Source organism: Musa acuminata, chromosome BXJ1-11 (genome assembly GCF_036884655.1).
Source record: "Musa acuminata AAA Group cultivar baxijiao chromosome BXJ1-11, Cavendish_Baxijiao_AAA, whole genome shotgun sequence".
Taxonomy (NCBI): Eukaryota; Viridiplantae; Streptophyta; class Magnoliopsida; order Zingiberales; family Musaceae; genus Musa; species Musa acuminata.
Genome location: NC_088337.1, coordinates 32,061,744 through 32,072,883, shown reverse-complemented (window position 1 = coordinate 32,072,883; position 11,140 = coordinate 32,061,744). Strand labels below are relative to the sequence as shown.

At 40.2% G+C, this 11,140-nt stretch overlaps 1 protein-coding gene, 1 long non-coding RNA gene and 2 other non-coding genes across 4 annotated transcripts; all 4 read right to left on the bottom strand.

The window, feature by feature from the left end:
- Positions 1-62: 62 nt before the first annotated feature.
- On the bottom strand, positions 63-136 carry TRNAV-CAC (transfer RNA valine (anticodon CAC)). The gene has a single exon. It is a non-coding gene; the product is annotated as a tRNA-Val (tRNA).
- An 80-nt stretch (positions 137-216) lies between these two features.
- Positions 217-290, bottom strand: TRNAV-CAC (transfer RNA valine (anticodon CAC)). Its single transcript has one exon. It is a non-coding gene; the product is annotated as a tRNA-Val (tRNA).
- Positions 291-5,170: 4,880 nt separating this feature from the next.
- On the bottom strand, positions 5,171-7,038 carry LOC135596673 (uncharacterized). Its single transcript, XR_010480995.1, has 2 exons — positions 6,845-7,038; positions 5,171-6,751 (listed from the first exon to the last, which is right to left on the bottom strand). It is a non-coding gene; the product is annotated as an uncharacterized LOC135596673 (long non-coding RNA).
- Positions 7,039-7,809: 771 nt separating this feature from the next.
- On the bottom strand, positions 7,810-10,568 carry LOC135596672 (uncharacterized). Its single transcript, XM_065088732.1, has 5 exons — positions 10,314-10,568; positions 9,980-10,235; positions 8,884-9,117; positions 8,154-8,799; positions 7,810-8,062 (listed from the first exon to the last, which is right to left on the bottom strand). The coding sequence occupies exons 2-5, from the start codon at positions 10,134-10,136 to the stop codon at positions 7,951-7,953; spliced, it is 1,149 nt and encodes a 382-aa protein (XP_064944804.1). The 5' UTR covers positions 10,137-10,235; positions 10,314-10,568; the 3' UTR covers positions 7,810-7,950.
- Between the last annotated feature and the right edge of the window lie 572 nt (positions 10,569-11,140).

The window sequence follows — 11,140 nt, the reverse complement described above, 5'->3', positions numbered from 1 at the left end:
TAATTAAAACAGCATCGTTAGTCGTTGATTAACAGTTATATAGATTATAAAACCAATTAAAATGTCTGAGCCCGGGTTCGAACCGGGGACCTCTAGTGTGTGAGACTAGCGTGATAACCAACTACACCACCCAGACATCAGTGCTTCATTCTTAATTAAAATAATATCATTAGTCATCGATTAACAGTTATATAGACTATAAAACCAATTAAAAAATGTCTGAGCCCGGGTTCGAACCGGGGACCTCTAGTGTGTGAGACTAGCGTGATAACCAACTACACCACCGAGACACAAACTCGGTGATTAATTCTTCTGATAAATCTTTGAATATAATAAAATTACTATCTCGGTTAATTATTGAAAGATGAACCCACAGCGGGTTTGGTTCCATAGATCGAAAACATATATTTCATGATCTTTAGACTTAATAATTATCATGAAATTAATTAAATTCAAAAAATATACATTGATCCATCAATATATGTTTTAAAAGAGGAAATCAAATTTATTGATAGATATTCAGATAGAATTTTAGGTTTTTTTTATCCCTTGATTTGGCATATTATATTGCATATCCTCTATTAGATGAATGGGGAGGAGTTAATTTTGAACTTACAGAGATAGAAATAATATATTTATCAAGACATTAAATCAGAGTTAGAATTTATCTATTATAAAGACACGAGTCACACATTTTATTATTAATAGATATGACAATTCAAATTAAATTTATCTTTTCTCATACATCAATAAGATTTAAATAATTTATTAATCATCATTAAATGTCATATGAAACCTAATGGTCATCTGAGAGGTATTAATTTTGACATTCTCCACTTTACCCTTCTAACATAAATAAACTTCATGATTTAATAAATCATTAAACAAAGACTATTATGTCAAATCCTTTCACGTAATTATCAAAGTCATATATCTTTAATAAGGATATTATTAATATGACTAACAGTAGTTATATAATCATTAATTTAATAGATTTCTTTCAAATAGTGTTCAACTTTTTTACAGATTTTTTTTGCATTATGTAATCCTTCGTTTACAACCTTTTCATTCTTCCTGGAGAACAAACATATGGGTCATCAATTTTTAACTTATTCTATATTGTTTGGGAGTATATCGTCAATTAATTATCATCCGATATGCAATCGTCATGTAGTATCCAAAGTAAAAGAAGAAGACAAAAATTACCGTGGCAAACTATGTGGTTGTATTGAAAGACACTTTTCCCTACTAGGCTTAGGCAAGTGAATCATTTATCACGAAGATGATGAGCTTCAAGAGAATGATTCGGAGTTCTTGTACAGTGGAACCATATACTAGTACCTAAAATGAGATAAATCTTTCAAAGAACAAAGCTTTTTTCGAATAAGCCAATTCATTTGGGACCTACGAATCCATTTATTTTCCTATTCAAATATCAGTCATTTGTCTCTATTTTTTCACATCGAGAATTCTTTATAGATGAAGAAATGTCAAAGGGTTTTATTACTTCCCAAACAAATCCTCCTACAGCTATATATAAACACTGGTTCATCAAGAATACACACTTCGAATTGTTGATTCATCGCCAAAGATGGCATGCAATAGTCTATTATTTAATGAATCTTTTCTTTCCACTACTCTATCCGAGAGTCAAAGGCAAGCGGTTATGGGTTGCCCTCCCTCCCTCACATGAAGAAGAGGCGAATTGGAGGTTGTTAAAGGTAGTTAGAGGTTGCCCCTCTTAAGAATATTTCATAAAATATTTTACTCTTTTACGATCAGGTATAAAAGTTCATCTCCAATATAATGAAAAGAGGGCTGACCTTTTTTTACTACTCGTGTCTCCACTTATATATATCGGGTTACTAATTTGGCCGTTAGATGGGTAGGGTTGGAAAACCTCTCTCGACCTCGATTTTCATGTAAGTGATACATCGAGAGCTCAATATTTTCACATCGAATGCATCTTAAACAACCATATACATATGAGTCTAGGCCATGTCGGATTGACTAAGATATTAATGACCTCTTCTCTCATCATTTTGGCACTAGAAGAATGGCACGATATCGTAGGAACGACCATCAATTAACTCTCACAATGAGTGAAGAGGCTTTGCCCTCAACTCATAGTACTTTCACCTAAGAGGACAGCAACCACCCTTTTCACACATAGGTGCATCCACCTCGATACAAACGTTGATATGATACTGACATTTACTCAATGATAACTCTCTCACCATTAGGGACAACCCTAAGCCACTTGCTTAGTTCCCGCTGAGGTATTCTTAAATCTCACTCAGAAAGTATAGACACTAACAAACATGTTACAAGTCGTTGCTCCACTTTTGCCCCAGTTAACCTAAATAAGTAATGCCACTAGCACAATCACCATCAATGACTCCACCATGATCGACACCCGTCAAGGTTCCCCGACCCGACATAATGCTGACATCCCATAAGAGCCCAAGACCCATCGAACTATCAGTCCAAGTGGCACTTTGGTCCATAATCATGAAATTTAATGAATTGCACCACCACTCTACCTTGCCCGAATTCGAGACCCAATCGATGGAGGATTCCTTAGATGGAGGATTCCTTAGAAATCCAACTACAATAGATGGATTGATATTTGGAGGAGATGCGATAGGAGTTCTAATAATCAAAAGGGAAAGTGATGATCGACCCCATCTTGAGTCAATCGTTGTTCACTCAAAAAATCCAAGATGAATCAATTCCAATGAACTTTCGCCTCCTATCCTTGAAGACATTCGATAGTAGTGCTGACCCGATGGAGCATATTATATCTTTTCGTGCCCAAATGTCATTGTATGACACTTCGGATGCACTGATGTGTCACACCTTTCCGACCATGTTAAGAGGCCCAACACGAGAATGTTATGCCCATCTAAAGCCACTTTCCATCAATTCTTTTGCCCTACTCATGAAAGAGTTTGAACTTCACTTCCTCGGGAATATAAGCCTATGGCCATCAATGGCAACACTTCTCAGACTCCGATAAAGGGAGGAAGAAACACTCACAAACTTCGTCACCTGATTCGTGAGTGAGATTTGAGGCATACTAGATGCCCATCCGTCACTCATAATATAAACCTTTCTGAATGGGCTAAAGCCCACTCGTCTCTTCCAATCGTTGATAGAGATACCATCAACAATTTACAAGAGGCACTTCAAAGGGCCAATTAATACATCACCACCAGGGTAATGGTCTCATGTAAGGAGTTACATAAGAGGTTGAAAAAAGAGTAGCCACAATCAATCCCAACTCTGAGGTCACTATGGCGAAGGAGAAACAAATGACCCAAGTTACCTCACCCAAGGTCCAAGTTGGCCCTTCTAAATTTCACTAGAACTGAAAGAGAATGGGCTCTTAAAAGACCCTTACCCAATGAAAACCCATTGGCAAAAAGAGATAAGTCTAAATATTACCGGTTTCACCGGGATTTTGATCATGACGTGGAGGATTGTTATGACTTTAAAGCACAAAATGAAGAACTAATATATTGAGGACACCTCGGGTAGTTCATCTAAAAGCACCGAGAACCCTCACCTCGGGTTGGTGGAGAGGTATATTGATGTTATCATTGGAGGATCTGCCTCTGAGGGAGATAACTCCTTGGGTCGTAAGGCTTATGCCTAAATTATCATTAAAAAATACCAAAGGATGAAAGATAACTTAAGAGATAACCTTCAAGGAGAAAGAAACAAAGTATCTTGACTTAAATCATGACGATGCCTAGATAATTTATGTATTAATGATTAACGCTCGAGTGAAGAGGATCATGATTGACATAGATAGTTATGTTGATAAACTCTACTTTAATGCTTTCTAAAAACTCAAGCTATCAACTAACAACCTTACCTCTATAATTTCTTCATTGATGGGGTTCACTGGCGACTCTATCTTGTCTCTCGAGATCATGAACCTGCACGTCACATTCGAAAACGAGGCTTGCTCCAAAACAATACTAGGTAACTTCATGATGGTGGATATCCCCTCGATATACAACGCGATTATAGGCCGACCCACACTGAACAAACTGAGGGCGTTAGTGTTAAAGTACTACATCATGAAGTTTCCAATGAGGATCGACATTAGAGAGTTGTGAAGTAACCCAAGGGAGTCACTCCATTGCTACCTGACGACGATCTCCATACCGAAAAGGGCCCAACCTGATATGCCACCTATGGACCACCGAGACCTCACCAAGTTAGTCTCAAGTCCTGAGTTGGAGTCACTGATTGAAGCACCCCTAGAAAAGACCTGGTGCTTCAGAAAGTTGAAGTCAAACACCCAATTAAATCTCGAGGTAAATTATTGCCAAACTAGAAAAGGTCATATCAAGTTATCGAAGTTATCCGAAACGAAACCTATTATGTTGGGACATCATAAGGGACGGTGCCTTCAAAGGCATGATACATTATAAACTTAAAAAAATTCTACCCCTAAGGCATTCCTTCGGACTATGCCCCGAGAGTCAAGCCTTGGACTGCAATATCTTTGACGCTAGTTGCAAATATATAAAAATATATACAAATATATATGTGTGTGTATACATGTATATGTGTATATATACACATATATACACACATATATATACACATATACACACATATATATACACATATACATAAATATATATATACATATAACATATATATATACACACACACATATATATATATATATATATATATATACATACATACATACATACATACATACATATATTCAGGGTATAGGTTTTGCAAGTTGAGAAAAGAAAGTTTCATTGTTTGAAATGACTACACCAACTCTGTTGGGCCCCTACATCCAAAATAAGACATTGACCTACCAAGATAAAGACAAGTCAGGTGGACAAGGCCGATGATGCTACAAAGAAAGGATTAAGTCGGGTAAGCATACTAAATGACTCAGTAAAGGCCAACACCTCACAAGATAAGACAAGAATCACCTCCTTTAAAAACCTTGCAACTTGTTCGATAAGCTTAGAGTTGTATCGAACCAAACTCTTGGTGAGACATTGCTCGACCTCTTCTAATTGCCTCATCGAGAGTTGGGTTCGATAAGGTGTAATAAGAACTTGACCCACATAATAAGAACCATGCAACGACAAGAGGCACAAGATAAAATATACTCGAGTCACATAAGTTGAGAAAACATGACCCCGATAAGAAAAAATCTATTATGACGGGAGGCACAAAGCGAGATGTGTCCAAGACACATGAGTCGAAAAAACCCGACCCACATAAGAGTAAGTATGCCACAATGAGAAACATAAGAGAAAGAGTGTCCGAAACATTGAAGCCGAACATTGACTCCCTCCTTTACTCAAGGTGGGTAGGCTATTACCCAACGTAACTCATTAGCCTAAAAGTTCATAAATTAAAAAAAAAAAAAAAAAGAGAGAGAGATCTCAAGAAAAATTAGGCCTCCACGTAATAAGAAAAGAGATGCAAACTCCACCTTCGCCCGAAGTAAGAAGGTCCAGAAACTCAACCTCCGACTTATGCCTGACCCTTGCCTTGGGAGAGAGATCGAAAAAACCTAACCCTCCTCGCCCGGGCATGGAGGCTAGAAAAACTAACACATGCCTTTATCATGGCAGAGGATCATGAAGCCAACCCCCGCTTCACTGAGGCATAGAGAGATAGTGCTTCCTTGCTGCGCTACCCATCGACCCGAAAATTTCCCGCATCCAAAGAGAGACCACACGATCCAACTCTTCCGCCCACCATCGCTCCTCGGTGGATACTCGACCCTCCTCGCCACCGGTTGCCGCGCACCCTGTCTTCTGCTGTTCGTATCCCTCGATTCACACATCCACGCAGCAGGCCTTGCATACCCCAGGCCTCCTTTGCTAATCTTCGCGATGTTGCCACTCGACCCGAGGGGGTCAATTCGATTGGAATCATAGAAGGTGATAAAGGGTTTGGTTGCCTCGGATTAGATCGTGTGCCTTCGTGGGAGTAATCTTTATCGGTTGTTCTGTTTCTTGAGCTGGAGATTTGATGGCTCCAATGCAAAAACATGATCAATCTGCTGCGTCGAAATCGTCTAACTTCCCTCTGAAGAGGCTCGCCTGCAAGGTATCAAAGGGCTTCCCCTCCGGCAATCGCCTCAATTGCTCAAGCAACCACCTGAAGAGCCCCTGAAGCAGTACTCATCGCTACTGCCGATGTCATCTCACTGTCGCCCCTCATTTCCATTGCCCATGGAAGCCTAAGAGAGGTCGAGCTTACGCCGAGGCATAGAGGTCAAGAAGCCCAACCCCCACCTTCACCAAGGCAGAGAGATCGGGAAACTCGACCCTGCCTCTGCCCGAGGCATGGGGGTCGGAAGCCCGGTAGACGACAGTTCTTTTCCAGACTCACGGCCACGTTACAAGGATCTATGACTAGTCCGCTAAATTGATGAGATGAATCCGGCCTCCATATTTATAAACACAAACCGAAATGTGCCAGATTTCATCAAAAACCCTAAAAATCAAAGCGTGTATTGCTGACAAAAGAGTAGATTAAGAGCATAAAACCAGGCATTTGTCAATGCAGCAAGAATCTGACAAGTCCAGGAAACCAGATTTGATATCAAACAAACAGGAAGCTAATTATGATTCCTTTTCCCTCATCCGAATTCGAATCAAACGAGGTAGAAAGATATTGCACCTTCTCTTTCTCGAGATTGGTTGGAGGGGGCGCGGGCGCTCGGATTAACCATGCGAGGAAGCTTTGCCTGAGGGATAAAAAAGCAAAAAGAAGCAGATATAGATTGGAAAACCTCCGACGCAAGAGTCAAGAAAGAGAGATCGGCAGGGGATTGGAAGACCTCAGTAGCAAGGAATTCGTCGTCGCCGGGGGTGCCAAAGAAACGCGATCAGCGGAGACCCTTCGGGGTTTACGATTTATAGGGCCGTCAAGCCGGTGGAAACAATTCGGACCTTCCAAGTATCAAAACCGTCCATCACACCTCGAGATTTGTGGACTAACCTGATAAGTGGAGATGTATAAGGACCGACCGGACCCGCCAGTCCGACCGGAAATCCCGTGAACCGGTCTGGTGACCACAGATCAGCTTGATTATTAATCATTTATATGTTGATTGATGACTATGAGATATGGTCTATTATTATATCAAAATCCAAACTCGGATCAGATTCCACGTATAGTAGTGTATTTATATGTGTTATATTGTTACATAATAAAAGGTTCCCATCATTGTTATCCTCTGGCTATCTTCAAGTAACTAAAACGAACGTAAGAAGGGCACCAACAAATTAAACAAATAAGTTTCTGATCGTGTCTTCGTTATCTTAATAGCCTTAGGAAAAGATCAAATATTAATGACCTTATAAATGGAAATTATAGTTTTATGTTTTTTGGTTATTGAGAAGTACAAGAGCTCAACAGACTCATAAAAGCTAGCAAAAGCCTTTTTCCACGATGTTTGAACCTCAAAGGATCACTTCCAAAATAAAATCAACCAGAAAAGATCCATTTGAGCCAAAGAACACATGCAAAAAAAGGAGACAGAAAGAATTCATCCATTGAAAAGAAATAACCCATAAACTCTGAATGATTCTTAGCGTACAGAGACACAAATGAGTAAGAAAGAATAAATTGAACATGGAATATGGGAGATAAAGAAAATTACTTCAGTTAGCACTTGCAGACTAGTTATTCATTTGCTGGTGAATTTTTTTGATCATATGAAGCATATCTTCCACTTCTAATTGTAAATTGATCCACAATGAGACCTTACTAGGTGACGCTCAATCAATCTTGTGATAGATGAAGAGAAGCAGAGGACTTTGCAATTTTGGCAAAAGTAGTTACAGTTTTCACAGAGGTTACACAATCTGGATCTGGTTTCATGGAATGCAATGAATGGCAGGTGAGATTTAAGTATGTGAGCATTTCAAATGAAGAATGAGTTTAATAACCTTGAATGTTCGCATCATTGTTAGAGACCACTTCGATTGGTGTCGCGGAAGAGCAATCAAATTGATCTGACTTTGAACATCCATTTCCAGCATCATCCTCGTGGCTGGCATTAGTTTGCAAAGTCAAACATGAATCAAGAAGAAGATAGACACTGAAAAGACTTTCCAAAAGTAACGCAAGAATGGAGTCTTTACCTTAGAACTGAATGAGCAAATGAATGCTGTCCATCACAGTCAAGATTGATATCAGCTAAAAGTTCCGAAAAGGAGAAATCACCAGTCAAGATGTCTAAATCCGGAAGATCAAGTTCAAAGTTCCCAGACATTTCCCCTTCGGTTGAAGGTGTCAAACTGTCAACAGCAACTGGTTCTTCTGAACTTGTCTCGATGTCAGGGTTATCAAAGTCTAATTTCCCTTTTATATGCCCCCTTTTGCTCTTTGAATTTAGATTGTAGGGTGCAGAAATATGGTAGCTTCTCTCAACAGCACAACACCCTGCATGTTTTATAGGGCTGACTATGAGAGTTTCAGAAGCAAATGTGGAGCAATTGAATGGAACAATTTGCTGCTTGGAGTTGCCACCATCAGTGATCGCTAAAGGTGTATTGTCCGATGGGGAATCTGATTCATGAGCTTGAGATTGGAGTGCTTGTGGAGGTGTTCTGGGGGAGGAATCGACCTGGCAATCAGATGGTTGACTGAACAAGACTTTTCCCACAGGCAAACCTCGAACGGGAGGCTTATTTGTCGGAAAATTAGTTGGTGTTGACTTGGAAGCTGAAATATCAACCTTTTTAAAAGTTCTCATGGCCACTGTTTCTTGAGAGGACAATGCAACATCTGAAGGTGCAAGGAAAATATAAATTCTTGTGAACAAGAACATTGTAAAGTGTACAAAAGTGCTCTTAAAAATGATGTTACCACCTCCAGTTGCAGATGATGCAGCAGGTGATTGAGTACACTGTTTCTTCGGGTCTAAAGGAAAGTTTGTAGACAACTTCAAGGCCTTTCTCTTGCTGCCATTCGAAGAAGACGTCTTCAAGGCCTTTCTCTTGCTGCCATTCGAAGAACTAGGCATCGGTGATGAGTTGTTAGCTTCTAATTTGTGAGCAAGCTTGATGGATGGTTGTGCATACTTCACGACTGGTGTTCTATTTACTGTATGACATGCACATGAAACAACCATCAAGAGCATTTCAGTGAAATCATACATTTCAAAGTGATAACAATTCCAAACAGGCTCTCATGAAGCAGACAATGGCATAAATGGATCCATTTCAAAATTTGAAATGCCAAATTCATCCATTACATCCATGATTTTTGCCCAATTTGAGGAGGCAACAATAGAATAAATGGCCCTATAGGAGATCCAAACAAACTCAAAAAAGATTGACTTCATTACTCTATAAATATTGAAAGATGGACCTATGTCGTGCACAAAAAAAACATTTGAGAAGGGACAAATGTACGGATCAAATTTGAGGAGTCATAATCATCACTTTTTAATTTCTCAACGAGACACCAAAAGATTATTGTCATTGCTATTATCAATTCATAAAAAAAAAAGCTCCCATCAAGAGGTTTGGGGAGATGCAGAGGCCTCCATCAATACGAGATCTAAGGATACTCAATGTATATGTGCAGTTTTACCTCTAAATATAGAGAGTCTATTTCTGTAACTCGAATTGGTCTCTCATGCCAAAAAAGAGCAGCCTTACCATTGTACCAAGGTTTGCTTTCAACAGTAGATCATGAATTGGCGATTGCCAATTCGTCAACATGTCGATTAACCTTTATATTTCAACTGATAGACCTAAATTGACCCAACTACTAGCATTTATACACTCATACATCTCTCGTGAACATCGATTGGTGCCATGTATATTTCAAATAATGCAGACCTATATCTTCCTTGCTGTTTTTACCGTTTCTTAGGAGCAAAACAGCAAACAGTTGAATAGCATCGGTGACAAACAACAGGAGATGAATATGGATAGATTTGGAGCCCGAGGTTATGTACCTGCAGGGGATCCGCTGGTGCCGGAGTACAATGCGGGAAGGATCGGGGTCAAGGGGACGGCCACGAACTGGGAAGGGAGGAGAGGTTGCGGGGGGAGATGTGCGGTCCCAGTGGAGTGGTACAACCGCAGCACCTCCTGCATCCCCTGCAAAGCCATCTCCACCCTCCGCCTATCCTCATCCAACACCACCCGCTACTCCTTGAGGCTGATGTACTCGTCCAGCATCTCGTCCAGTCCCATCAACCCCTTCGGCACCTGCACCGCCCACCCGAGCTTAGTGCTACCACGGCAAGACGACAAATAAGGGAAGGAGAGATGGACGAGAAACGGTACCTCTTTGACCTTGGTTTTGGAGAAGAGATCGGAGGTTTCGGAACGGAATGCGGCGAGGGTGGCAGTGAAGTGGTGGTCGGCGAGGTATCGGTCGACTATAAAGGCGATCTGGACGGGGGTGATCCTCCCGTTGCCGAGATTCTCCGGCTTCCTGTGTTTGCCGCCGCCGTGCTTGGCCATCGCTGGCTATCGACCGATACAACGGGAGACGAGCCCATCACGAGGGATCGAGAGGTATATATGTGGGAGCAGTGGGTTAAAAGAGGAGGGAAAGAGTAGGAGAGAAGGGAGGAAAGGGGGAGAGTGGGAATATGGAAGGCGGAGGTGATGGAAAGAGCGGGAGCGTCCCAAATTTAAAACGTCTTATCCGGGACGACGCAACCCACATTAAGAGACGTTGGTTCATCCACAAATACACAATAATATTATTTTGTATTGTTGAGGCAAAGACATGAAACGAATTTAAATATAAAAATAAAAAAGAAAATCGAACAAAAAGAAGTCTTACTTATATCACTTGTATTATATATGCGAATAGAATTCGGACAAAAAAAATTTCATTATTTTCGTAAATATAACAAAAGGTTGGATACAATGCTACAAAACAATAATATTGTGTATAATTTAAAACTATGAGGGGTGTATTCTCATCTTTTATGATTGGATGACATTTAATATTCCAACCGCAATGTATACCGATCGTGTTTTTTGGATAGTATTCTAAGTAATAGAGAAAGCGATAATACGAGCATTGCATCGCTGACTTGCCCAATCGTGAGCCGCCATTTAGAGTCAACATGTGCGTAAGAGCTTGTGCCGCCCCCTCA

Bases quoted from the DNA above. Each gene is read 5' to 3' on its own strand.
- LOC135596672 (XM_065088732.1), bottom strand. From the start codon at position 10,136: ATGGCTTTGCAGGGGATGCAGGAGGTGCTGCGGTTGTACCACTCCACT. The intron at 9,118-9,979 runs GTACATAACCTC...CATGTCATACAG, and splicing joins CACCAGCGGATCCCCTGCAG to TAAATAGAACACCAGTCGTG. The intron at 8,800-8,883 runs GTGGTAACATCA...TTGCACCTTCAG, and splicing joins TGCATCATCTGCAACTGGAG to ATGTTGCATTGTCCTCTCAA.